The sequence below is a fragment of the Camelus ferus genome, chromosome 3 (genome assembly GCF_009834535.1).
Source record: "Camelus ferus isolate YT-003-E chromosome 3, BCGSAC_Cfer_1.0, whole genome shotgun sequence".
NCBI classification, from domain to species: Eukaryota; Metazoa; Chordata; class Mammalia; order Artiodactyla; family Camelidae; genus Camelus; species Camelus ferus.
The window spans coordinates 116,002,059-116,028,394 of NC_045698.1; the positions used below are offsets into that span (position 1 = coordinate 116,002,059).

At 37.9% G+C, this 26,336-nt stretch overlaps 2 protein-coding genes across 2 annotated transcripts; both read right to left on the bottom strand.

Annotated features, from left to right (window-relative positions):
* Positions 1-7,752: 7,752 nt before the first annotated feature.
* LOC102509720 (olfactory receptor 2T27) lies at positions 7,753-9,203 on the bottom strand. Its single transcript, XM_006193205.3, has one exon. The coding sequence runs from the start codon at positions 8,925-8,927 to the stop codon at positions 7,902-7,904; it is 1,026 nt and encodes a 341-aa protein (XP_006193267.2). The 5' UTR covers positions 8,928-9,203; the 3' UTR covers positions 7,753-7,901.
* Positions 9,204-20,728: 11,525 nt separating this feature from the next.
* LOC102509961 (olfactory receptor 2T27-like) lies at positions 20,729-21,664 on the bottom strand. The gene is given in 3 exon segments (XM_032468948.1): positions 20,729-21,280; positions 21,282-21,481; positions 21,484-21,664. Coding segments are annotated over 3 exon segments (933 nt in total).
* Positions 21,665-26,336: the final 4,672 nt, after the last annotated feature.

The window sequence follows — 26,336 nt, forward strand, 5'->3', positions numbered from 1 at the left end:
TCCTCAGAAGTTGAAGGTTCTGGACCGTCTACCCAGAGCAAAATACTGCTTCCCCAACCTTCACTTGTAAGATGTGCGGATTCCTCTGTGTTTCCAGATACTCCTGTTGTAGTAAGACAGGATAACGAAGAACATTTCTGAATAGCTTCTTTTTTGTTTCCCTTCATAACTGAATAAAATAAAGCATCTATTACTGTCTGATCAAATAATGTAAAATGATTCCATGTCAAAGTAAATAAGATTATTGACTTCAAAAAGATATTAAAATCTAAAAAAAAAAAAAAAAAAAAAGGAAACAGTCCTTAACTCACTATCGCTCCAGGGCTCAGTGCAGAGTGAGTAGAAAGAATCATCTCCCCTGTCTTCCCCTGCAAGAGGCATATTTGCCTATTTTAAAGCTCCAGCTGAGGGTCTGGATTCTAACCACCGGAAATCTAGGTGCTGACTGAGCTCCTTCTCCCTGGGGCACTGACGGGCCTTGGCACAGCCTCGGTTACTGGGAGCCACTGAGAATAAAGAAATCTGCTTGGACAATCGCAAAGGTCTGAGAAACAACCAAGAATGAGAGCAAGGTTAAAATGATAAGATTCATCTCATACATGAAGCCACTCCTTTAAGACTGGAAGAGGTGGTTATTTCTCCTAATGAACAGGAATGAATACAGAGTCAAGGAAAATAATGAAACAGAGGAATACATTCTAAATTAGAGAACAAGACAAAACTTCAGAAAGGACTTAATAAAATGGAGATAAATGATTTATCTGATAAAGAGTTCGAAATAATGGTCATAGAGATTTTCACTGAGCTCAGGAGAACAACGCGTGAAAAAAGAGACAGAAAATATGAGAAAGTACCCAACAGAAGTCACAGATCTGACAAATGCAGTAATGGAACTGAACACCACAAAGGCGAGCAGACCAGAAGAAGTGAAAGAAAGGACCAGCAGACTTGAAAACCAGGCAGTGGAACTCATCCAATCAGAGCAGAAGAAAGGAAAAAGAATGAAAAGCAGCAAAGAGAGCTTAAGTAACTCATAGGACAATGTCAAGTACATGAACTTTTGCATTTTAGGGCTTTGTATGGCAGAAGTTTTTCCTTACCTGGGGAAGGAAGCTCATATCCAGATCCAAGAATTCCAGAAAGGCTAAATAAGGTGAAAAGTTTACAGTCATTTCTTCTAAGATCAGGAACAGTATGGAGCTTCTCACTCTAGCCACTTTTACTCAACATATTATTGGAAGTCCTAGCGAGAGCAATTCGGCAAGAAAATAATACAAAAGGCAACCAAATAGAGGAATAACTACAACTTTCACTATTGCATATGGCATAATATTATATGTAGAAAGCTCTACAGACATCAACAAAAAGAGAGAGGGTCCAAATCATTAAAATCAGAAATGAATCTAAGTAGAAGTTAAAATGATAGCACAGAAGTACAAAAGATTATTAAGACACTACTACAAACAACTATATGCCAATAAAACAGACAAACTGCAATAAATGAGCAAATTCTTAGAAATGTAAAATCTCCCAAGACTGAACTAGGAAGAATTAGAAAATATGAACAGCCCAATTACCAGTAATGAAATTAAATCAGTTAGAAAACAAATCTGATCAAACAGAAGTTGGACCAGATGGCTTCACAGGTGAAGTCTACCAAATATGTAGAGAAGAGTTAACACCGCCTCTTCTCAAACTATTCCAAAAAGTTACAGAGGAAGGAATGCTTCTGAATTCATTCTATGAGGCCACCATCACCTTGATACCAAAACCAAAGATATCACAGTAAAAGAAAATTATAGGCCAATATCACAGATAAACATAGATGGAAAAATCCTACACAAAATACTAGTGAACCAATTCCAACAACACATTAAAAGGATCATACAACATGATCAAGTGAGATTTACCCTGGGATGCAAGGATTTTTCGGTATCCACAAATCAATCAATATGAAACATTCATTAACAAACTGAACAATAAAAACCATATGATTATCTCAATGGATGGAGAAAAAGCTTTGGACCAATTTCAAAATCCATTTATGATAAAAAAATATCTCCAAGCAGTCAGTTTAGAGGGAACATATTTCAATGTAAGAAAGGACACATATGACAAACCCATAGTTGGCATCATACTCAATGGTGGTAAGTTGAAAGCCTTCCCACTAAAATCTGGAACAAGACAACTATATCCACTCTTACCACTTCTATTCAACATAATACTGGAAGTCCTAGCCATAGCAATCAGACAAGAAAAGAGATAAAAGGGATCCCAACTGAAAGAGAAGAGGTAAAATTATAACTATATGCAGATGACATCATACTATATAAAGAAACCCCTAAAGACTCCACACAAAAACTACTAAAGCGGATGAATGAATTCCGCAAGTTAGCAAGATACAAGGTTAACATACAGAAATCTGCTGCATTTCTTTACACTAACAATGGAATATCAGAAAAGGAAAGTAAAAAAAAAAAATCTCTTTTAAAATTACTTTTAAAAAAACACACCACATGTTCGTGGGGAACCTGGTGCTAAACCATTCATAGACGACCTGCTTCTGGGTTGGGGTTTCGTACATAGCAGGGCAGCTCCATCGCTGTGATCTATTGAAAGTCAGCCCTCGACACAAGTGTTTGTAAAAAACAAAAAAGTAAATTAAATAAAATAAATACATATATGCATAAAAAATAAAATCACTTTAAAAAACAGAATACTTAGGAATAAACCTAACCAAGGAGGTGAAAAACTTATATGTGGACAACTATAAAACACTATTGAGGGAAATTAAGTATGATTTAGAGAAATGGAAAGAATCCATGTTCTTGGATTGGAAGAATTAATACTGTTAAAATAGCCATGCTATCCAAAGCAATCTACGGATTTAATATGATCCCTATAAAATTACCCAGGATATTTTTCACAGAACAAGAAAAATAATCCTAAAATTTATATGGAATCACAAATGACCCAGAATTGCCAAAGCAATACTAAAGAAAAAGAACAAAACTGGAGGCATAACCCTTCCAGACTTCAGACAATACTACAGAGCTACAGGAATCAAAACAGCACTGTATTTGTACAAAAACAGACATATAGATCAATGGAACAGAATAAAGAGCCCAGAAATAAAGCCACAGACTTCTGGCCAAGCAATCTTTGGCAAAGGACACAAGAACATACAGAGGAGTAAAGACAGTGTCTTCAGCAAATGGTGTTGGGAAAACTGGACAGAGGCATGTAAATCAGTGATGTTAGAGCAATCTCTTACCCCATATACAAAATAAATTCTAAATGGCTTAAAGACTTAAACATCAGACAAGACACTATAAACCTCCTAGAAAAGAACATAGGCAAAATGTTCTCTGACGTAAATCTTAGCAATGTTCTCCTAGGGCAGTCTATCAAAGCAATAGAAATAAAAGCAAAAGTAAACAAACGGGACCTAATGAAACTTATAAGCTTTTGCATGGCAATTAAACTTACAAGCTTCTGTTAAGCAAAACAAAAAGATAATCTATAGAAATGGAGAAAATATTTACACAAGATGCAACTGACAGGGGTTTAATTTCCAGAATATATAAACTGCTCCATACAACTTAGTAATAATGAAAAAGAAACAGCCCAATCATAAAATGGGCAGAAGACCTAAACACACATTTATCCAATGAAGACATACAAATGGCCAATAGGCACATGAAAAAATGCTCATTATCACTAACTATCAGAGAAGTGCACATCAAATGTACAATGAGGTATCACCTCACATGAGTCAGAATGGCTACCATTAAAATATCCACAAACGATAAATGTTGGAGAAGGTATAGAGGAAAGGGAACCCTTCTACACTGCTGGTGGAAGTGTAGTTTGATGTAGCCACTATGGAAAACAGTATGAAGATTCCTTAAAAAACTGAAAATAGAATTACTCTATGACCCAGCGATCCCACTCCTGGGCATATATCCAGAGAAAACTCTAATTCAAGAAGATACATGCACCTTTATATTCGTAGCAGTAGTTTTTACAATAGCCAAGACATGGAAACAACTTAAATGTTCATTAACAGATGGCTGGATAAAAGGGGCGTGGTGTATATATATACAGGTGTGTATGTGTGTGTGTGTGTATATACACACACACACACATATATATAATGGAATACTACTCAGCAATAAAAATAATAAAATTATACCATTTGTTACAACGTGGATAGATCTGGAGACTGTCATACTAAGTCATACTGAGCCAGAAAGAGAAAGACAAATACCATAGGATATCACTTACGTGGAATCTAAAAAAAATGCCACAAATGAACTTATTTACAAAATAGGAACAGAGTCACAGGCATAGAAAATGCACTCATGATTACCAGAGGTGGTGAGGGGAGGCATAAATTGGGAATTTGGGATTTGGAGATACTAATTACTCTAGATAAAATAGATAAACAACAAGGTCCTCATGTATAACACAGGGAACTACATTCAGTATCTTGTAACAGCCCATAATGAGACAGAATATGAAAAAGAATATATATATATATGTAACTGAATCACTGTGCTGTACACCAGAAATTAACACAACATTGTAAATTGACTATACGTCAATTGAAAAAATCAGTTGTGTTTCTACACATAATCAGAAAGAGAAATTAAGGAAACAATCCCATTTATAATTATGTCAATGAGAATAAAATACCCAGGAATAAATTTAACTAAGTTGGTGAAAGATCTGTATGCTGAAAACTACAAGACATTAATGATAGAAACTGAAGACACAAATAAATGGAAAGATATTCCATGCTCACGGATTGGAAGAATTAATGTTATTAAAATGTTCAGACTATCCAAAGAAATTCTAAGGATTCCATGCAATCCTTATCAAAATTCCAACGGCATTTTCTAAAGAAATAAACAATGCTAAATTTTGATAGAACTAAAAAAGACCCAAATAGCCAAAGCAACCTCAGAAATAAGAACAAAGCTGGAAGCATCATGCTTCCTGGCTTCAAACTCTATTACAGAAGTATACCAGTCAACATCATGCTATTGGCATTAAAAACAGGCACACAGAGGTTTCTGCACGCTTCCCTTGCAGCAGCATTGGCAGCTGGAATGATGCGGGGCCGGAGTTGCCTCACCTTCGTTCTCCTGAATGTGGCCATCACCAGTGCTGTGATGCAGCATGCACTGCCATGGACAGAATATTGAAAGAAAAAAAAAAAGACACACAGATAAATGGAACAAAATACAGATCCAAGGAACAAATCCATGCGTATATGGTCAGTGAATATACTACATTGGAGCCAAGGCTATTCAGTGGGGAAAGGACACTGTCTTCAATAAATGGTGTTGGGAACACTGTGCAAGCACATGCACGAGAATGAAACTGGACAAATATCTTTCTGTGTGTGGGCATCACATGGTTTTGTTTTGATTTTTTTTGAAGTGGACCAATATCTTAAGACCATTCGGAACACTTAACTCTAAAAGATTAAACACTTGAACATAAAAGGTAAAACCATAAGACTCCTAGAAGAAAACATAGGCAGTTAGTCACCAAAAGCAAAGACAACAAAAGCAAAAATAAAAAAGTGAGACTACTTAAAACCACAAAGTTTCTGCACCACAAAGGAAATCACCAACAATTTGCAAAGCCAGTCTACCAAATGAGAGAGAATATTTGCAAATCTTATATTTGATAAGGGGTAATATCTCAAATATTTTATTAAAAACTCACATGATTCAATAGCAGAAAACAAATAACCTTATTTTGAAATGTGCAGAGGATCTGAATGGACGTTTTCCAGGGAATACATGCAGATAGCCAACAGGTGCACAGAAAGATGCTCAACATCACTAATTATCCAAGATACACAAATCAGACATGTCACCTGACACCTGTTAGGATGGCTGTCATCAAAGATAAGAAATAACAAGTGAAGGTGAGGAACAGGAGAAAAGGGGACCCTTGTGGTCTACTGCAAATGTAAATTGGTGCATCCACTCCGGAAAACAGTACGGCATTTCCTCAAAAAATTAAAAATAGAACTACGCTATGACCCAGCAATTTCATTTCTGGGTATTATCTGACAGAAATAAAAAAACACTAACTCATAAAGATACCTGCACTCCCATTTTCACTGCAGCATTATTTATAATAACTAAGACTTGGAAACTACTTGGATGTCCATTGATAGGTGAATATATATAGTGAAATATTATTCAGCCATAACAAGGAGAAAAGCATGACGTTTGCATCAGCATGGGTGGACTGTGAGGGCATTTTGGTAAGTGAACTAAGTGAGACAGAGAAAGACAAGTACTGTATGGTCTCACTTACGTGTGAAGTCTAAAAAAGAAAAAAGAAAACAAATGTCGAGAACAGATAGGTGGTTATCGGAGGCAGCAGCCGAGGGATGGGCGAAATGGGTCAAGAAGAACACACTTCCAGTTACCTAACAAGTAAATCATGAGCGTGCAATGGACAGCAGGATGATGAGAGTTAACAGTACTGTAATATATATTTAAAAGTTGCTAAGAGAGTAAATCTTAAAAGTTCTCATCCCAAGAAAAAAATTCTATGTGTGGTAATAAGTATTAACTGGACATATTGTGGTGATCATTTCATAATATGTACATATGTGAAGTCATTACCTTGTACACTTGGAACTGGTATACGGTTATATGTCAATTAAATCTAAATTTTAAAATTCGAAAAAATAAAATTAAAGACAAAATTCTTGGCATGTTGCTGGACACATCACCAAGTGATATTGTATCTGGAACCACCCATTAAAATCTGGGTTCTGTCACCCCACCAAGTCAAAAAGGTCCAGCAGGAGTCTCTCACAAGATGGAAATGGTCATTTGGGATCAGGCCAAAGCAGGACCAGAGGGTCCAGCCTGCAGGCACAGGTAGCCGAGGGAAAGGAGGAGAATGAAGGTGTTTTCTTCCCGCACTACATCAATTCCACTGGCTTAATAACTAATTACATCTTGAGTGAGGAGAGTTGTGTAATTACATATAGCTATAAGATGCAAGAAGATTTACTAAAATTATTAAATTGAGACTATTCTTATAACTTAGAATGAGCAGGGTCTTTTCACTGGCTAAGGGGGACAAATCAGCTGTAATGATTTCCTGAGATTTCGTCCAAGGGCAGGAGAGAAATTTGGGGGACAGAACAGGTGTAAGAGGAGTACCTTACATTTTCCTGATGAATCCACCAAACCGCAGATGTTCAGCATACCAGTAGGATAAGGTTTCATTCTTCCCTTTTAAGGTAGCGTATGGGATTTGTATATATTTATAGTTATTATCGTAACTAATTATAGGAGCCAAATACACAATAAAACAAATTTATACTGAAGAGTATGAGCTTATAACACCTAACAAATATTTAAATAAGTTTTACCTCATCATCTGGTAGTTTAACATGCCCCTTTCCTTAACATTACAAAAGGTACCAGTTAATATTAATTTTAGACTTTGGAATTCATCTAACCCTGGTTCATAAAGTAATTTTTATTTATTGCATTTCAAATAATCTTGCTGCTTTTAATACTAAGCCAACTCAAGGAAGCTGAGTTCATTTTGAGATCCAGATGTGGATTCTTATTTTAGTTGCAGAAAATGTCTAATAACTTCAGAGATTTCAGTCTAAATTTAATTAAAAGTACAAAATAATTTTATTAATATTTTCCTAATTTAATAATGCCCCAATGAAAAGTAAAGGAATCTCCACTGGATGCCTAGAAAATCACATATTTACATAGACCCGCAATCTTCTGGGCTTTCTGAAAATACACAACACCATTCTGGCATTTAAATTTTGACCCGTAGCTTTGCCCGTGGTCACAAGCATGTCCTTTTCACAGCTGGGAAGTACTGCTCGTCTACTAAGACGCCCCACATCTCCCCATCAGCTTCATAAGAGCGGCCACCACCTCCTTGTTCCTCAGGCTGTAGATGAGGGGGTTCAGCAAGGGGGTGAGGATGTTGCTGAAAACCGAGAGAGCCTGGTCCTGCTCTGGACTATGGGAGGAAGTGAAAGTCATGTAGATGAATATGTTGGGGCCAAAGAAGAGACTCACCGCAGTCAGGTGGGAAGAACAGGTGGCCAGGGCTTTTTTCCTGCCCTTCACAGAGTTCATACGGAGGACAGCGAGGAAGATGAGCGTGTAGGAGGCTGTGATGAGGCTGAAAGGCACGACAAGCAGGACAATGCTTGTAACCACCACCACTAACTGATACGCCGAGGTGTCTTCACAGGAAAGCCTAATGAGGACCGGGACCTCACAGAAGAAGTGGTGGATCTCCCTTGACCCACAGATGGGAAAATGCATGGGGTAGACCGTATGGATAAACGAACCTACAGAGCCTCCAATCCAACATGCAGCAACCATGTGCAGACAGACCCTGGGGCTCACGATGGTGGGATAACGCAGTGGGCTGCAGACAGCCACGTAGCGGTCATAAGCCATGAGAGTTAAGATGAGACATTCTGACATTCCCAACATCAGGAAGAAGAAACTCTGGGTTCCACAGCCAACCCATGATATGGTCTTTCTCCCAGTGAAGAAGTTAGAGGCCATCTTGGGGACGATGGTAGACGTTAATGTCAAGTCAATGAGGGAGAGTTGACTGAGGAGAATGTACATGGGCGTGTGGAGCCGAGAGTCTCCCCAAATCAAGACAATCAGAAGTACGTTTCCCAGGAAAACAAGGATGTAGATGAAGATGATCATGGAGTTGAGGAGAATGGCGTGCTGAAACCCAGGAAAGAGCCCCACAAGGATGAAATCAGTTGCTGATGACTCATTCCTACCCACCATGACAGGGCTGGGAGACAAATCAAATGGATTAGAACTGTTGACATTCAGCACAGGTCTTATATCCACATTGGACTCTTTAATATTTGCCATCCACTCATTAGAGGTATTTTATACGTATTGTTAAGCAACTACCTAAATGTTTCTTAAATATAGAGTATTGAAAAGAATGATCAACTTTAGTGCCTCCTAGCCTCTGTTGAGTTTATCTTTCTTTCCCTTTCTTCTTTCCTTCCGTCCCTCCTTCTTTGCTTCTTCCTATCCTTCCTTCCTTCCTTCCTTCCCTCCCTCCCTCCCTCCTTCCTTCCTTCCTTCCTTCTTCTCTCTCTTTGTTTTTAGTTAGAGAATCTTATAATAATGATGGGTCTACTTTCTACAAATATGAACCTCAAAATGTACATATTATTTCTGATAGCCAGGGACCCTAATTATTAACACTTGTATATTTGGGCAAAAGAAGAAAGAAATATCAAAATAATTCACTCAATTTAGTGTTTAAAATTACAAATCAATTATTTAGCAAAATTTTAATGAAATATCCTACAGATCTACCTTTTGGCCAAGTGCCATGATGTCATAAATACAGTACTAGAAATTGCCAGACTTACATAATTGCCCTGGCTGGAAGCCACTGATACCCCCCTACTGTTGACCGAAGAAAGCTCACAGTTTTAGTCTAGAATTTTAGATCTTCCATGACTTGGACTCAAGAAACCTTATAAATCTTAATTTGTATTATTTTAAAACACATAACTCAAATTCCAGTCAAATGTGTAATCTCATTATCTCTCCACGTGACTTGCGTATTCACACATTTGCACTTTTGCTTTTATTTCTGCTCAGGGTTATCCCTCTCTCCTGCATTGTTGGAGCCTTTTTAAAGATGTCTTAAGGCTTATTCAAGTACAACCTCCGAAAATGGAAGAATAAGAGAGTTTTCTATCTATGCTCCTACATTCCTAATCACATCACACATAAAATTATGTATCATTGTAGCTGAGAGACAGTGTGGCTTGGAGTCTAAGAGGATTTATCAGGGGCTAGGCTACCTGAATTCAAAGTCTATCTGTATCATTTACTATCTCCGACTCCCTCTCCTCATCTTAAAATAAGGAAGTTAATCAAATGACCCCAAGGGGGCAGTCATGAGGCTCAGATGAGTTACTACTCTATACCTTTATTATAGTTTTCCATGTGTCCATGTTTCTCCTCAAATAACTCTTAAGATTTTAAGTGCTAAGGTCATGTTTTACATGTTTATATCTCAATAAAATCAGCAGAATAGCTTCGGCAGAGTATGTAGCCAGTGAATATTTATTAACCAGGAGGCTGAGCAAACTCCGTGGAGTTCAACAGTCCACATTTTGAAGCAGAATATATGACAGATAACATCACTGGACTTGCATTGCGGGTGAGAGCTAAAGTTATTTCCCTCCATGTCCTGTTATTGAAACAGAGCACCCCTCTCCGGAATAAGACAATTGCTGCACACGTGGAAGTTTTTCCATACTCACTGGTATGAAATAACACAGACTTCAAAATACCTGGAAACCCTGTTCTCCGTTATTGGAGAAGGAAGTTCATTATGTAAAACAATGCCATCCTCTGGTTTAAGGTGATGGTTTATTTCTGAATATGTATATTCAGATTCTTTTTTTAACAAAAATATCAGTTAAGAAAAACTATGATTGTTCCTTTAGACACAAGTCTGCTACAATATAAAATATGAAGCTAATTATTAATCTTGTTCTGTTTCTAATGAGCAGGAAGTGTGGATCTTGCTAAACTTATATTCATATTACTTGAAGGAAACTGACAAATCAGTTCTTGAATAACTTTTGCCATTCATTTATTTTTCATTTTACACTCACTGAATGCTCATTCTACTCGGTGCCAAGAGAAGGCAACAGTGGGTTAGAACATGGGCTATATCTTCAATGAACTGAGTTTAGATATGAAATTATTTGTATCAACTAATCACAAAAGAGTGAAATAAATGCTAAAGCTAAGGCTCCTATCAGGTGATATGTCAACACAAAAGAGAGAGCTGATATCTGAGTAAGATACGAGTGGACAATTAGGTAAGATTTAATTTGAGCTGTGTCTACCTTAGGACACAGCAACTCAAGTAAATTCAAAGATTGAGGCAACAAAGAGTTTGTTGTGGTTAAGAACATTGATTGATTGCTGGTGAAAGTCACATTGCATAAGTAAGTGAGAAACATTGGAATTTATATGCAAATTTCAATTCAATTATTTTGAACTATATTATAACTCTGAAAGTGTGCAGTTTTCACATTCCTGAATAACCTCATGGAATTCTTACCTGGATATTTGTAGTCTGCCACATAGCTTGCCTGCCATCTACTTCACTGAGCTGAGAAATCCAATTGTCTGTTGGTATTTTAAGTCTAACTCATCTGTCTGCAAAAAATACTTGATTTCTTTTGCTAGAATAAGGATAATCAAAGGACGTTCACCATAAGGTGTGTGTGAGGCATGGCACACTCAAAACATTCTAAGTGCCCCAAATCATCCACTATAATTATAATCACCAGTATCATCATTGCCACCCTGTTCCACAATTTGTTCTAGGTCTATTTTCCAACCTTCAATTACACAAGCCATAATATTTATGACTATGAGTGTTTAACTTAGAGAATGCAACTGGCAAAGAGTTTAAAAATGCGGAGGACAAAGTAAAGCATGCAATGTTTAAAATTTTTCAAGCTAAACATTAAAGAAGAAGCATCCACATGTATCTAATATATTTTCCTTAACATTTTCACTTAGTTTTTGTAAATATTTATTAAGTAATAATCAACTGCTTGAAAACAAACTATTAGTTGGGGTTTAGGAGGTAAAAACCTTGGATCATAGCACAGACAACAGACCATATCCTCTGAATAGAAAAATCATCTGTCACTTAATAAAGATTTCTGAATTATTTACCAAATTGTTCCCACAAAAATACACCTGTTTTTTCTAGTCAATTTAATGCAATGGAATAAGTATTTACTGAGTCAATTCTAAACATACTCCCTTGATTTCTTTAATATAGAAGATAAATCTACCAAAAAAGAGAAATGCAATTTTATATTAACTTATAAAATTTTATTTATTGACTTTTGCAAAATTTTTCCAAATTGTGACTATTACATCATTTAGGAACAGAATGTGCCCTTATTGTTAGCATAATTCGAGGTTGTGTCTATGGGGTACATACAAGGCAGACAGAAATGACATCAGAACTCAGTCACCAAATAGCTCTTCTAAAACAACAGGATACAGTCAAGAAATTAACAAGAGATTAACTTGATTACTGACTCTAGGCACATTCTTGGGTATAACAGTTTTGAGTCTAAAAGTATAGTAATTCTTATTCTCAAACGTTTTACTTAACATCATAAGTAACACCTGATCCATATTATGCTGGGTTTGATCAGGCAACAGTATTTATGACCTGTTATTTAACTGATATGATTCTTGCAGATAGTCAAACAGAAATGTAACTCTATGTAGCTTTCCCCTAGACCTGGATCCCGGGAAACTTACAGAATATACGTCTAAGACTGTCAGATTTTTATTTTCCTTTTACAATAACCAAAGTCTGACATTTGTGAGACTTAGCAATAAGTATTAGGTTTCTCTATAAAATTTCCATCGCCAGGCAAAATTCAAGAAACTTAGATTTTCTTTTATTTGTTTGTTCGTTTTTTCCAGTTTGGTATCTACCTTATATTCTGTTTATCTCTGGTCACCTCTGCCTCTTGGAATTGCTGGTAACTTCCAGATTTTCTGTGACTAGGCACACTGTCTCACCATGCAGCATTAGACCTTTTTTTCTGCATAGAAAAATAAAACCAATTGGCTTGATGTTGATGGAGAATCAAACATTTTAGAAATGAGCCCAGTGACCATGATTCTATAATACTATGTATATTAAATACTGGTTGGTATATCCGCTAAGATCTAACTTGTTAGGTTGCTCAGTAATTTTCCATCAAGGGTCTGGAGACCTTTGCAGTGAATGACTTAGGGGAACACAGTCCCCAGACCTTAATTAACCTTGATCTCCAACCGTAATTGCGAACCTTAAAAATTAACTGGTAAAAGTTTAAATTGTATGAAAAAATATTCCTCATCATAGAAAATATTCAGATGTTTTCAAGTGTTTTCAGATGAAACACCACGGAGTAAATGACCAAGTGCCATCAGGGACGTGAGATCTGCCCTATACTAAACTTCAAAAGTAAAAGGAGAGTTTAATATGCAATATCTTCACATTTAATTCACCTTTCCCAAAAAACCTCCCCCAATTTGTGCATGATTCTTTTTTAAAAATATATCTTACAAAAATTTTCTTTTTGTAGCAGCTTGATCATTATATGACTTCGTTCTAACATACTGACACAATATAAATAAAATTAACTTTGCAGTCAGACAGACCTAAATTAAAAGGTCATCTTGCCAACATTTTAACTACAAGTTTTATTCAAGTAACTTAAATCTCTGAGTTTTTGTTATATTGTCTGTCAATGTGGGAATAATAACATTTGTCTTACTAGATTGTGGGGGTTTTTTTTAAACATTTTTTATTGACTTATAATCATTTTACAATGTTGTGTCAAATTCCAGTGTAGAGCACAATTTTTCAATTATACATGCACATATATATATTCATTGTCACATTTTTTTCTCTGTGAGCTACCATAAGATCTAGATTGTGTTTTATATAACGTATTTGGTTAAAAAAAAAATAGAGTCCTTTGTAATGTTCCTCAGCAAGTCGATGTGGTGTATTCTCTTGGTTACTCATTACTTGGTTTGAGGATGTTTCCTTTTGTATACCTTTAGGCTAACACTCATCATCTGAAGAAAGTCTCCTTTTTCTAAAGCAGTACGATTGACCCGGAGTGAATATTTGCCCATAAATACCCAAATACATTTGCAAAATAATTAGCATTAACAGACAGTTGTGTTTTTCTTTTTTTGATATTCAGTTCAATTCTTTAAAAAAAAAAACAACAGAGAATTATCAAAGAAAATTTAAAAATCAGGCAAATATATTACAGAAAAAAGTTGGAAAAATTAAGTATGTTAGTAAAAAACCTTTGTTCTAAATATTTTCAGCTCCTCCTTCACACATGTGACTCTCAAAAGAGTTGGAAATAAAAGCGTAATATTTTGTTTTGTTAATAAAATGCAATAAGAATGCAATATGTAGTATCTTAGCAATGTCAACTATTTGCATATAAATTAATAAGTGTTTAATTTGTACAAGCTGTGGGGACAAACATACCGTACACTACTGATTGAATTTTTGAGCAAAATCTCTGTCTTGTTATATTGCATTATTTACTTGTATACACTCCCCTGTTATAATGCACCTTTTTAAGGACAAAGACAACACCAATTTATCTTTATATCGTCTACATTTGGAGTCAGCAAACTACCAACAAATCTGGCTTGCTGCTTCTATCTGTGTGGCCTATGAGCTAAGAAAATTATATAAAATCCAAACTTCAGTGTCCAGAAGTAAGATTTATTAGAATACATTAACATTAATTTATATATTAGGGACAGCTGCTTCTTTACCTGCAGAGTCGGTTAGTTGTAACATAGACCCTGTGGTCCACAAAAAGCCTCAAATATTAAAAATCTGGCCCTTTAAAAAAAGTTTGCCAATTCTAGTCTTTGTTATCTTGCACTTTATATGTTATAAATAACTGTTCTGTGAATTTGAAAGGTGATACAACATTATATTTAACTTTATTCTCCCTTTCAAGGATAAAAGAATAAGGAGGCTGGTGATATTCCCGGACATGTTGCATCCAAATGTGATACTTTTGATGCGAGAAATAACCACAGTCTTAAGTATTGTTATGTGGCCGTTAATCTTGCAAATGTGTTCTTTTTAACCCTCACCAATAAACAGGATCAAAAACTACTCAGTTGTTATGTGGGAAGTATACAGTAGTCCATACTCACAGTCTTGCTGTAGGGCAGTGTCATAACCCACCAGATCAAATGTTGCTAGAGGTGAGAGATGAATATAAAAATGGGTAACAGCCAGACTATATATTCAAATAGAACTCCTTCAGCAACCAGCCCAGGAAGCCAACCTACACTCCATAGTAACCAGTCCCAGAAATCAAGTGATAACCCAACAGCAATTGGCCCAAGCAGTCAAGACTTGATTAATAGTTATCAGTCTCCTCAGTTTTTGTGCTCATTTCCAGCCTCAGGCCGACTGGAAGAAGTCAAATCTCATCTCCTAATTAATCACATAGGACACCCTGTTTTTAGTTAGCCTGTTTACAGTGTCCTCAAGTCAACACTCTCCGTTACAGCATGCCTGACATTTTGCTTTTTTTGTTTTTGCACCATACAGCTTTTCCAATCCTCTGCCTGCCTTTGATTCTCTGCCAAATACAAGTGACAGTGGCTGATTCCCTTGCTGTAAAAGAGCTGAATAAATATTCTTTGCTTTCTCTCATTTGTGGTATCTTCATTTATTTCCACAGAGGTCAACAGAAATGTTGAGTAAGGACCCTTAGACAAGGACTGGAGGAGAGTCACAATTCAGAACCCTAGGATTTTAAAGAGGTCCATGTCTTCTACAGCAGAGAATATCTTATTGTTTGAAACACAACCTACTGTCAGAAACTGAACACTTGTCCATGGGACAACAAGTGACTTTGCAACAGGAATTGCCCATTCTGAGCTGTTATTTTCAGGTGGATTGAATCATGAGGTCAACCAGATGTAGCAGCAACCTAACAAATGATGGAAATAAGATTCAGAAATTGACTTAATCATATTCTGAGATTATAAGCAATATCCATGAGCGGTAGCCTACTCTGTCTTCAAAGAAATCTACTTTTGTTGAAACAATGCCTCTTCCAAAGCTCAGACATACCCCTTCATATAAGATCAAAGTAAGGAAGAAGCAAAAATGAGAACCTAGTTCACTGATGCATTGGCTCATTACATTGGTTTAGTAAAAAAAGGGGCTTTCACTACACTATGATCCCATTTTTAGTGTGAGAAAAATCTTTCCTCAGGGCAGAGGTTTATTAACTCCATATGGGGGGAGAAATGGACTGAGTTAAGGACATACATGAACTCACAAGCAGTAGTTAGTGGTTTGACTAGTTGTTTAGTGGCCTGAAGAAGCATAATTGGGTAATCAAGAACAAGCAAACCTATGGAAGGGGCATGAAGCACGAATGGACCCATTAAGATTGGAATAAAGAGGGCACAGCTTTATATCTCATATCAGTGTCACCATAGGTCACCCATCATCGAATGGACACTGATCAAAAAGGTGGACAGAATGACTGATCCAGTAGAGGACCTGCTTCCAGAAGGATGGAGCATCCAAAATGCACATTCAGTAAGCAATCAAACAACAAATGGCCCAGTTCAATTCTCATAACTGATATAAGAACTCTGCCCCCAATCAGAGTTATCTTTGGTGTATTATATGGGTAGACTCCTTCTTTTGGGAAAAGATGATAACATGATAGCTGGTGATAAATGATCATCCTGTGAATTTCTCTAAAGCTGGAGGATGACTCTACATTGACCACCTTGGTCTATTATTTCAAGTGTGGAAGAATCATATCAGGGATAAAGGAAAACTTGACCTCAAATTTCAGTTAAAGGATTGATTACTTAAATTCTAGACTACAAATATAATGTCCTTCTTTAATAATTAATCAACTATGAAGCACATTCATTTATTTTTAGGGCTCTACTGATTAATTAGGAAAGCTCACACAAGTTGAAGTGTCTTCACATTAAAGGACTTTGTCTTTCCTGGGAGTTAGAAAGTTAAATTTTAGTCTCTGGCACATTTACATGCCTATTCTATTTTTCACTCTTACTAAAAATATTTGGAACATATTTATTGGAGGTTCACATCAATTAGATCAAGTTATTGTCATTGAAGACCTATTGCTGAATCCAGCAGCCGTCAGTAGTCTTTGTTAGCAGCCAACCTAGTGCTTACATAACAGGACCATGAATGGAGTGATCAGGATGCAAGGAAGCAAGGCATGCACGGTTCATTAGCATGGATACCCTTGAGCCAAAGCCAATCCTATGCTGATTATTTATGCTGTCAACAGTAGAAGCCAATGCTGAATCCTCAGGATGACCAATCAGCCATTTTGTCGCAAATTGATACATGGCTGCACTACCCCAGAGAAGGCAATGATGCTTATGGAATCGGCATCTATGCTTATGTGTTTGATTTTTATTTCTGCAGTACCTCCTCCAGTACCTCTTTAAGAGTTTGCACAGTACTTTACTGAGAAATATCAGATCTTACATTAACTTTTGCCTCAAGCAAAGGTGTCTATTTCATGGTGATGGACGTGTGGCAGTAGGTGCATGACCAACCACATGATCCACTCATCCTACCATATGCGATTTCATCTGGAAGCTGCTGACCTGATAGAACAATGAAATGCCTTTTAAAGCTTCATCTAAGATTCTAGCTGAATGGCAACCAGATGGGGTGTTGTCCTCCAAGATGTGGTACATATACTGAATCAAGGGTTATTCCATGGTGCTCTAACACAACACCTGGAATGTATCAGTGCAGGAGCCAAAGAGGTGATTGCTCCCTCCTGCCATCATTCCATCACTTGTGGAATTTATGCTTCCCATTCTCTCAAACTGAGGTTCTGTTAAATTGTAGGTCCTAGACTTGGGGTGCGACTTCAGAAGTTACTCCTGGGAGCAACCATTGGCCAAAGGGGACTGGGACTAGTGGGGAAATTCTTCTTTCTACTGATCTTCATTTAGATAATTCTGGGAGGTAATTTCTATGCTTCTTAGGAATCCCAACAAAATTGTCCTCCAGTGACACACATCGACAGCCTTGATATGAAAACCCTGTATTCCCCCCTGCTTCTCTATTCCGTTCTCCCTACTCTGACACTCTTGCTTCCTGAGGCAATCTCCCAAGTCCCTGTATCAGGCTCTTTTCAGGAGAACTCAAGGGGAGAGATTCTTCAAATCTATTTGCCACCACTCTCTCCCTCTCCTATTAGTGATGATCACATAGGCCTTTATGGCAGACTTTAATCCTCTAAATCCTTTCCAATGCCTAGAATCCCCTGCATTCTATTTATTATCATGACATACATTTTCTGTCTACTTGATTTGGTTGCTCCCTATCTTTCACATTTCAGCTTAAAAAAAATCTTCCCCAGAGAAGTCTTGCCTGACTCCCTAATATACATTAAACTTGCAAGTCTGCCCATCCCAACATTAAAATAAAACCCAGATTTACATGTGCTTTATGGGACTTTTGTTTGTAATCTTCTAACACAGTTCCTGGCACAAAATATGCCTACAATATATAGTATTTAATTTGATGATTATGAGTGGTAAATCCTTAATAGTAACAACTGCTCAGTAGAGAAATGTATCTTAGTTCTTATTTCCCTTACTTAAAGCTGGCACTTAACGTGGTTAGGATGTGCTAAAAATCACTATTGTAGGGAGCCATAAAATCGATGATGTTTGGATTCTAATTAGAATATTTTTGCAATTATTTCAGCTGATAAGTACATTATGAATACAACAAAGTATTACTGGGATGCTATCAACACAAAACAACTTTTAAAAATTATTTTTATGAGATGATAGCAGAATTGAGAAGTAGCAAACAGTGAGAAAACAGTTTTAAATATATTTTTTCATGGGCAATGAATTAACTGGTTGAGATTCAATCTGGTTGCTGCCTGTATATTTTTCAAAAATATTTTAAAAGCAATTATGTAATTTCCCTCTGATTGTACCTTGCTTTTGCGGAGTTGGTCCCTTTTAGAGCTTCTCCCTTTCAATAACTGAGAGTATATGTGTTATTCTGCTGCTTAACTGTTTTACTGAAACCAGTGACTACATTATTGGCTCCTTGTGCCAAGACATAATACACAATCATTTTGCTAAGTGTCCACCAAAACCACTTGCTTTTCCTCTGGGGACACGGCCAGAGGATATTTCTCAGCCTTCCTTTCTGAGGTGCTGTACAGAAGACCAGATTCGGACTGTGGGTGGACATGATGCTTGCCACTCCCTGGCCCTTAGGACCCTCTCAGACACTCCTGCCCTCTGTTTGCTGGCTGTACATTAATGCCCAGTCTCAGAAACCACATGTTGATGACAGAGCCTCCGTCAGCCTGGATCCCTGAGTGACTGCAAAAAGCAGAACGATATACCCCACCAATCTCTATCGATTTGACTTTCATGAGCAAAATAGAAACCTTTATTGCATTAAGGAACTAACATTTGGGAAGCATCTCTGTTATATCAGCTAGCATTCCCTTTTCCTAATACTCATTCTCTCTGGGTCTTGAGGAATCATTAGAATTTTCTCCTAGCGTATCAAGACACAGTTTCTTTGCTTTGCCTAAGTATTGTCACAAGATCCTGATAGAGTGATGAGCTCCAATCTACTAACAAAGCACCGCACTGCCCTCGTCTCTCTTCTCTCTCCCTCGCCTTCACCCCCAACCTTTTCTCACGGGAAGTAGGGTGGGATGGGAAGCCCATGTCTCCAAAAATATATTATTTATGCCTGTCCTTTACCTGAGGATTATTGGCATGTTCTGCCCAATTTATGCCTTCATCATGCTGTGCTGTGCCAATGTGGGGAGGGAAGTGGGAGCCATCTGCCCAGTAAGAATTCTCTTCAGTTTGTGTTTGGTTCAAAAACTGCCACACGATGCCATATTGCCTGGGATGGTAGCACATTTACAATGAAGAAAGAAACAATCCACCCTTTTTTAAAGTCAAGTTCTAGTATATCTGGAAGCTGTTGAGTCTACAATAGGTACCCCTTAATTCATTTAATAGACATTTATACAATGCATACTACGTACTGTTTATCAAACCTTTTAAGAGACTGGGGCTACAGCAGTGAACAGGACAGGAAAAATCCCTACCCTGATGGGGTCTACTTTTGGTAGGGATAAATATGATGAAGAAATAAACACATCAATGCTGTACCAGATGGTAACAATCAGTAAGAAGAAAAAAATTGGCAGGGAAAAGGGATGTAAAATATTGGAAGAAGATTAAAATTTTAGATACGGCAACCTGGACTTTTGAATAGGTACCCAAAGGAAGTGAAGGGAAAGCATTCTAGTTTAAGGGAAGAGGGGAGGAGGAAGTGGGCTGGTGATATACACTTAACCCATCTTGTGCTCACTGTAGCTGGAGTGGAGCAAAGGAGAGAAAGAGAGTAGGAGGCGAGTTTAGAGGACTAAGTGTGCATTGTATGCTAGCACATCTGTGACAAGTTCTAGTGTAACCATGAGGTCAGAGTGAAACTTTATTAGACTGAACAAAAGTATGAAATAAAGGCAATAGATAATTGTTCCTTAATAATTGTCAAAGTATTGAATGTGCGTTTCACTCAGTCAAAAGATATATCATTAATCTGGAGAAAACAGTTCTTCCTGGAGAAAGTGAACGTCCCTGTCTTCCTCCTTTGTTCTACTCTCAGACCAGGCGGATAGTCAGTCAGAAATTAGAATAAGCAGTCCCAGCTTTCTCTGTCTCTGTGATGCTAGAAAACAGAGTGATAAGAACCTTCATCCACTGTTGTGGGTGGATTATAAGAAAGAATATACATGCTTTCATCTACTTGCTACCAAAGTCTTTTTTCTCCAAATGTTTCTACGTGGTATGCGTTGTATAATGAACCCAATTATTTCGTTTCAAACACAATAAGGTAACTGGAGATTCAATGACCCATGCCTAAAATAATCTGTGTTCCTAAATAGGAATTCTGCGTCGATGAAGAAATATGGAAGCCGGGAGCCTTGACTGCCACGTTGAAACTAATTTTTATGGCAGTGATATTTCTTAAACTACTTGGATAAGAGGTTCTTCCTCAAGACCTTCCTCAGAGCCCGCACCACCTCCTTGTTCCTCACGCTGTATATAAGGGGGTTCAGCATAGAAGTAAGTATAGTATAGAACACAGAAACACCTTGATCCAGTGCTGGGGTGTGGGAGGAGCCAGGGGTCATGTACACCACCATGCCTGGCGCCAGGTAGAGACTCACCACCATCAGGTGAGACGTGCACGTGGCCAGGGCTTTGTTCCTTCCCTCAGGAGAGTTCATCCTGAGAACAGTGAGGAAGATTCGAATGTAGGAGGCCATTATGAGGCTAAAGGGGATGAGGATAAATACGATACTTACCACAAACACTACCATCTCATAATCTGAAGTGTCCTCACAGGATAGCTTCAGGATGGCTGGCATCTCGCAGAAGAAGTGGTTTATCTCCGTCAGACCACAAACCGGGAAGTGCATGGTGTAGATGGTTTGAGTGAGTGAATTCAGAGCACCCCCAGCCCATGAGGCCACAGCCATCAGCACACAAACCTTAGAGGTCATGGTGACTGTGTAGCGCAGCAGGGTTGCAGACAGCCACAAATCGGTCATAGGACGTGAGGGTTAGAAGGATACACTCGGCACCACCTAGACTCAGGCAGAAGAACGTTTGGACACCACAGCCAATGAAAGAGACGCTGTGCTGCCCTGAATAATGGTTGATGACCATCTTAGGAACCGAACTGGAGTTGCGGAGCAAGTCGACGAGGGAGAGCTGGCTAAGAAGTACATAGGAGTGTGGAGGTGGGCATCTACCCAGATCAGGAAGATGAGGACAGAGTTCCCTGTGAGGGCGATAATGTAGACCAGAAGGATGAGGTAGACCAGGAGGCTGGCGTGTCGGAGCTCAGGGAAGAGGCCCGAGAGGATGAAATCTGTGGTGGATGTGTTATTTCTTTTTGTCATATCTCAGCCTCCTCTGTGGCAGCTGATGTGTGGTAGGAGAAGAACACAGGCCATCTGTTAAATCTGATGCCCAGTTACCAGCCTTTATTTTTCAATGAGCTTTTTTCCTATCCATTCTTTTTACATCTTAGCAGATGAAAATGATATTTAAAACACCTTGAGGTGCTTCTGGGTTGGTGAACATGTGGAGATTTGGGGAGAGTGGCAAATTCAAATAGGGCACGGAACGTCCACACCCCTCCTCACATATCATGCCACACACATCTCTTCCATCTGGATGTTCATCTGTATCCTTTATCACATCCTTTTATGATAAACCAGTAATCTGGTTTTAAAAATGAGGTTTACTAATCTTAAACTTATTTTTTTGAAAAATACTAAACGCTTATCATTTCATTCCACTATTTAGAAATTGCTTCATATCTACACAGTTATAGTACTCGGCCAAGAATTAAAAATCCATTATTTGGCATTTCCTGGCATAATGAGGCTCCATATTTTTGTCTCCTTTTGGTTTTTGACTTACCAGTGGGAACATTTCTCCAAATGTCTCAAATAGATCCTCTTCTCCTCTGTCTATATTATCTCCTTTGTCAATCTTTTGTGGCCCCCAAAGGGCAGGACCTGCTGCATATTTTACATGACAAGTGAAAATGGAGTGCCCTTTGTTCAAAATTAATAAAAATTTCAACACAGCAACATCAGAGCATTAAACCACGCATGAGGTCTTGCTAATTACAGAACGTAGTATGGTTGCATGAATGAAAGCTGATTTCATTCACTCCTGATTTCACAGGATCAAGCTCTCAGAACCACATGTTAAACTGGCCTCCTCTAAGCTCATTTCTGTGTTTCCAACCACTTCTTAAACATCTTCACCACATAACCCTGCCAACACTTCTGATTCATCAATGCCCAAACTGAACTCAACATCCATCTCTTACTATTTGACTATTTCTGCCATCACCTTCCCTTTAACACAAACACGCAGGCTTATAACCTTGAGAACACTTTTGATTTCCTTTCCTTCTATATTTCATTACTTACTTGGCCTTGCTGTATTAATGTCTCTCAGACTCTTCCCTCTTTTCCAAACATATTATTTCATTCAATTCTAAGCCTTCAGTGCCCCGTCTTCTGACTGTTCAATCTCATTTTCCTTCAAGCCATAATCATCTTAAGTCATAGCTGTTATTAAGTTACTCTCGAGATCAACTTCTGAGATATTCTCCATAAGTGAGTGAATTAAGCTCAGTGCTGTTTATATTGACATTTAGATGCTCAACAAATTTGTCACTAATTTACGAGGTCAATTTTTTTTTGTACTATAATAAATTGTCCCCTTATAACAACTTAAACCACAATCTCATGAAATGTCACAGCTGTCAATCTCCATGCATTTACTTATAGTTTCCTTTTTGTTTAGGCCAATCCCCCTCCAATACAACCTGTATCAAATCCTTCCCATCATTTAATTTCCTGACTATTTGTCAGCACCTCACTGACGTCATCTCAAAACTCTCTACATCCCCTGCCAAATCAAAAAGCAGTCTCTTCCTCCTCTAAATTTTGGCAGCACACGTTAATCTGTCCCGTCAGTGGTACATAACAGATTTTACCTACCCTTTTAAATATTTGATTCCCCTTGAATTGCAGCAGTTTGTAATAGAAAAGTAACATATATATATTAATCTTTCAATACAATTTAATAGGGTGGATCATAAAATGGATGAGTGTAGTAGAAAGTGTTGGGATGTAGACATTTCAAGATTATTATGTCCCTGCTATTTTGTGAACTTAATTAAAGTCAAAAGCTGTTGCATAGCAAAGGAAATCATTGACAAAATGAAAAAACAACCTACTGAATGAGAGAAAATATTTCCAAATGACATGATCGATAAGGGATTACTATCCAACATATATAAAGAGCTCATACAACTCAACATCAAAAAATGAAAGGTTACTTTGACAAGCTCAGTTCTCAGGAGTTATGTCTGCCTGCTGTCAGAGATCATTCAAATCTAGAGTTAAAATAACTTATGGAAAAAGGAGTTGAGCAAGGATTGGGAGGAGAAAGAGAAGGAGGTGGAAGTGGAGTTAAAAGAAGTAAAAGAAGATGAGGAGGAGGAGGAAAAAGAAGTTAGAAAAAGTCAAGGAGAAAGAAGAGAAAAAAATTGTCAATGAAATAATGCCCAATTTTATTCTTTTGTGGCATTGTCAGCACATACCATAGATGCTAATACTATGAAAACTGGGCCACATTGGATGCTTCTCAGGACCTGGGTCTCTCTACTCAATATTCAGTATCATTTATGTAAATCAATCAACTGGTTAATTAAATGTTCACTTTAACAAATTGTCTTTATGGTTCTTTGTCATAATCAAAATATAGTTTGTGAGAAATGTGTTTCTTCTAATGATAGTGAATTAGATTCAGAGAATCTATTTTCTCAATCACAAAAATGTTAAGTTATAGAATCAGAACGCTCACTGTGACAAAATCTTACTACTTTTTAATGACTTAATTGTACCTTTTAATCAAGAAATCAGAGCTTTCCACGAGGAGAGTTGGAGTTGGTGCTGAGCTAGATAAATACACGCACTCAGATCTTCCAGGTGGGTGAGAGTTATTATTCATCCACTTAATTCCAACTGTCAACCTGCTTCCAAGCTTAGCACTAGAACTGGACCAAATCCTGGAATCCCGCAGCCAGATCCTATTTCCAAAAGCAGTAGATACAACGTTTCCAGTTTGCCTAACTCTTTAGAACTAGAATGTGTTGTTGAAATCACTGCCCATTTATCACCAACAAACAGAAAAGAAGTCCCCTGCTCTTGGGTCGCTACTTTTTCACTGAGGTTAATTCCTGTTGGTCATTTTATACCATAGGAACAGGAAAACAGGCGGGTGAGGCACGTTAGAAATGGAGAATAAGTGAATAATGCAATTGATGAGGAAGAGGAGGAAGGAAGAAGAGGAGAGAAATAACTGGGCTCATACCAAACATTTCTACCCTGAGCATCAGTGGCCTGTGTGTCCTCTCTATAGAATCCTATGATGCTTATCACCCAGCTGCTTCTGGAGGAAAACATGTTTAGAACACTTCCCTGAGCCTCATCCAGAGCTGAGTTCCTCCCCGAATCATCTTAATCCCCACTGGAGGGAAAGCAGAGTAAGGGGTGGGGCTGATGCAGAGAGATTCTTCTCACTATTCCATCGTGTAGAGATGGCTCCTGGAGCCTGGTGCCATGGGAGACCTAACCTAATGGGACCAGAGAATGAGGTGGGACATAGGACATTTACCGGCACTGTGGAAGTCATCCAATCCAACTTCCCACCAAAGAATGCAATCTTTGCAACAACAGACCCAAGAAAGCAAATGGCAAGAATTGGTTTACCAAGCATTAAGCAGTACCTCCTAAAGATGCTGCAAATATTAATTTGAGAAATAGGTTCATAATGTCAGGATTAGTTTCATTTTTTGGTGAAGCAAAACAGAGGCACAGCCAGGTATATAATTTCCCATACAGCTATCAGGGAGCAGAGTCAGGTTTCAGATCAGGTCCATGGGCGGCTCTGCAGACTGGATCTACTGCCTGTCAAATGCCATAGAGCAGCTCAAGAGTGTTTTCCTTCTTATAAACTGCTTTCATGATGGCCCACAATGAGTAGGGACACCTGAGTGCTGAGAACAAGAGGATGGGGAACTGAGGTGCTGGAAAGGTGAAATGTGCTACAGGTCGGTTAGAAATGGCACAGATAGCGATAGTGATGTCAGCTGAGCAGAAAGAGGATGGTGCAAATGGGCAAAGCACTGAAGTGAGACGGAAAAAAATGAGAGGCTGCAGAAATGTTGATAAGGGGCCTTGACAGGTGGCTGAAGGAAGGAATGATTGCGCCTGATAATGTAAGGAAGTATTAGTTTCTTAATATTTCTAAAGAAGCTAACAGTTTTCAAACAGTCCTTTGTAATAAATCATTATTCTCACCTTTTTTCAGTTTTAATTTCTATCTATGCATCTGTCTCCACCACTAGTCCATAAGTTTCCTGAGTGCTGTGACCACATCTCAATTATCTCGATAAACTCCGTATTTAATATTATTCCTGGAACATCAAAGATGCTAGTAAATGACTGAAAAATGAATAAACCACAACTCTATGAAGAAAATAATATTATTATCTCTACCTTTCAGACAAGGCAATTGATGCTGAAAGATTCAGATATTTGCCCAAGTTTTCACAAGTATGCGACACATCCTGAGTCCCTATTTTGTCATGTCATGGTTCTATTTTTCATCTCTATTTCCAGAACATTGAGCAGGTAATGAGAACACCAGAAGTGTGGCCCAAGGTATATTTGTGCTGTCAAGGTGACCTCACATGACTCATTCGTTGCTATGCAGTAAAATATAGCCTGAGAAAAAGATAAACTAGACGGTGTCCATATCTTTTTAGAGCTTTAATTATGAAAACACTCTAACAGACATCAAAAGTGGCAGGAGTCTTTCTTTTTTGTAAAGGTATAGGTACTTAGAGAGGGGCTGAAAATAAAGTACAGGTTGATTGACTATTATTACAGCAGTTCACAAATTTCTGCCTCTGTCCCCAAGCCCCAACTCAGTTGTCTGTGTCTGATGACCGGAATTTCATGCATCACAGGATGCTTATAA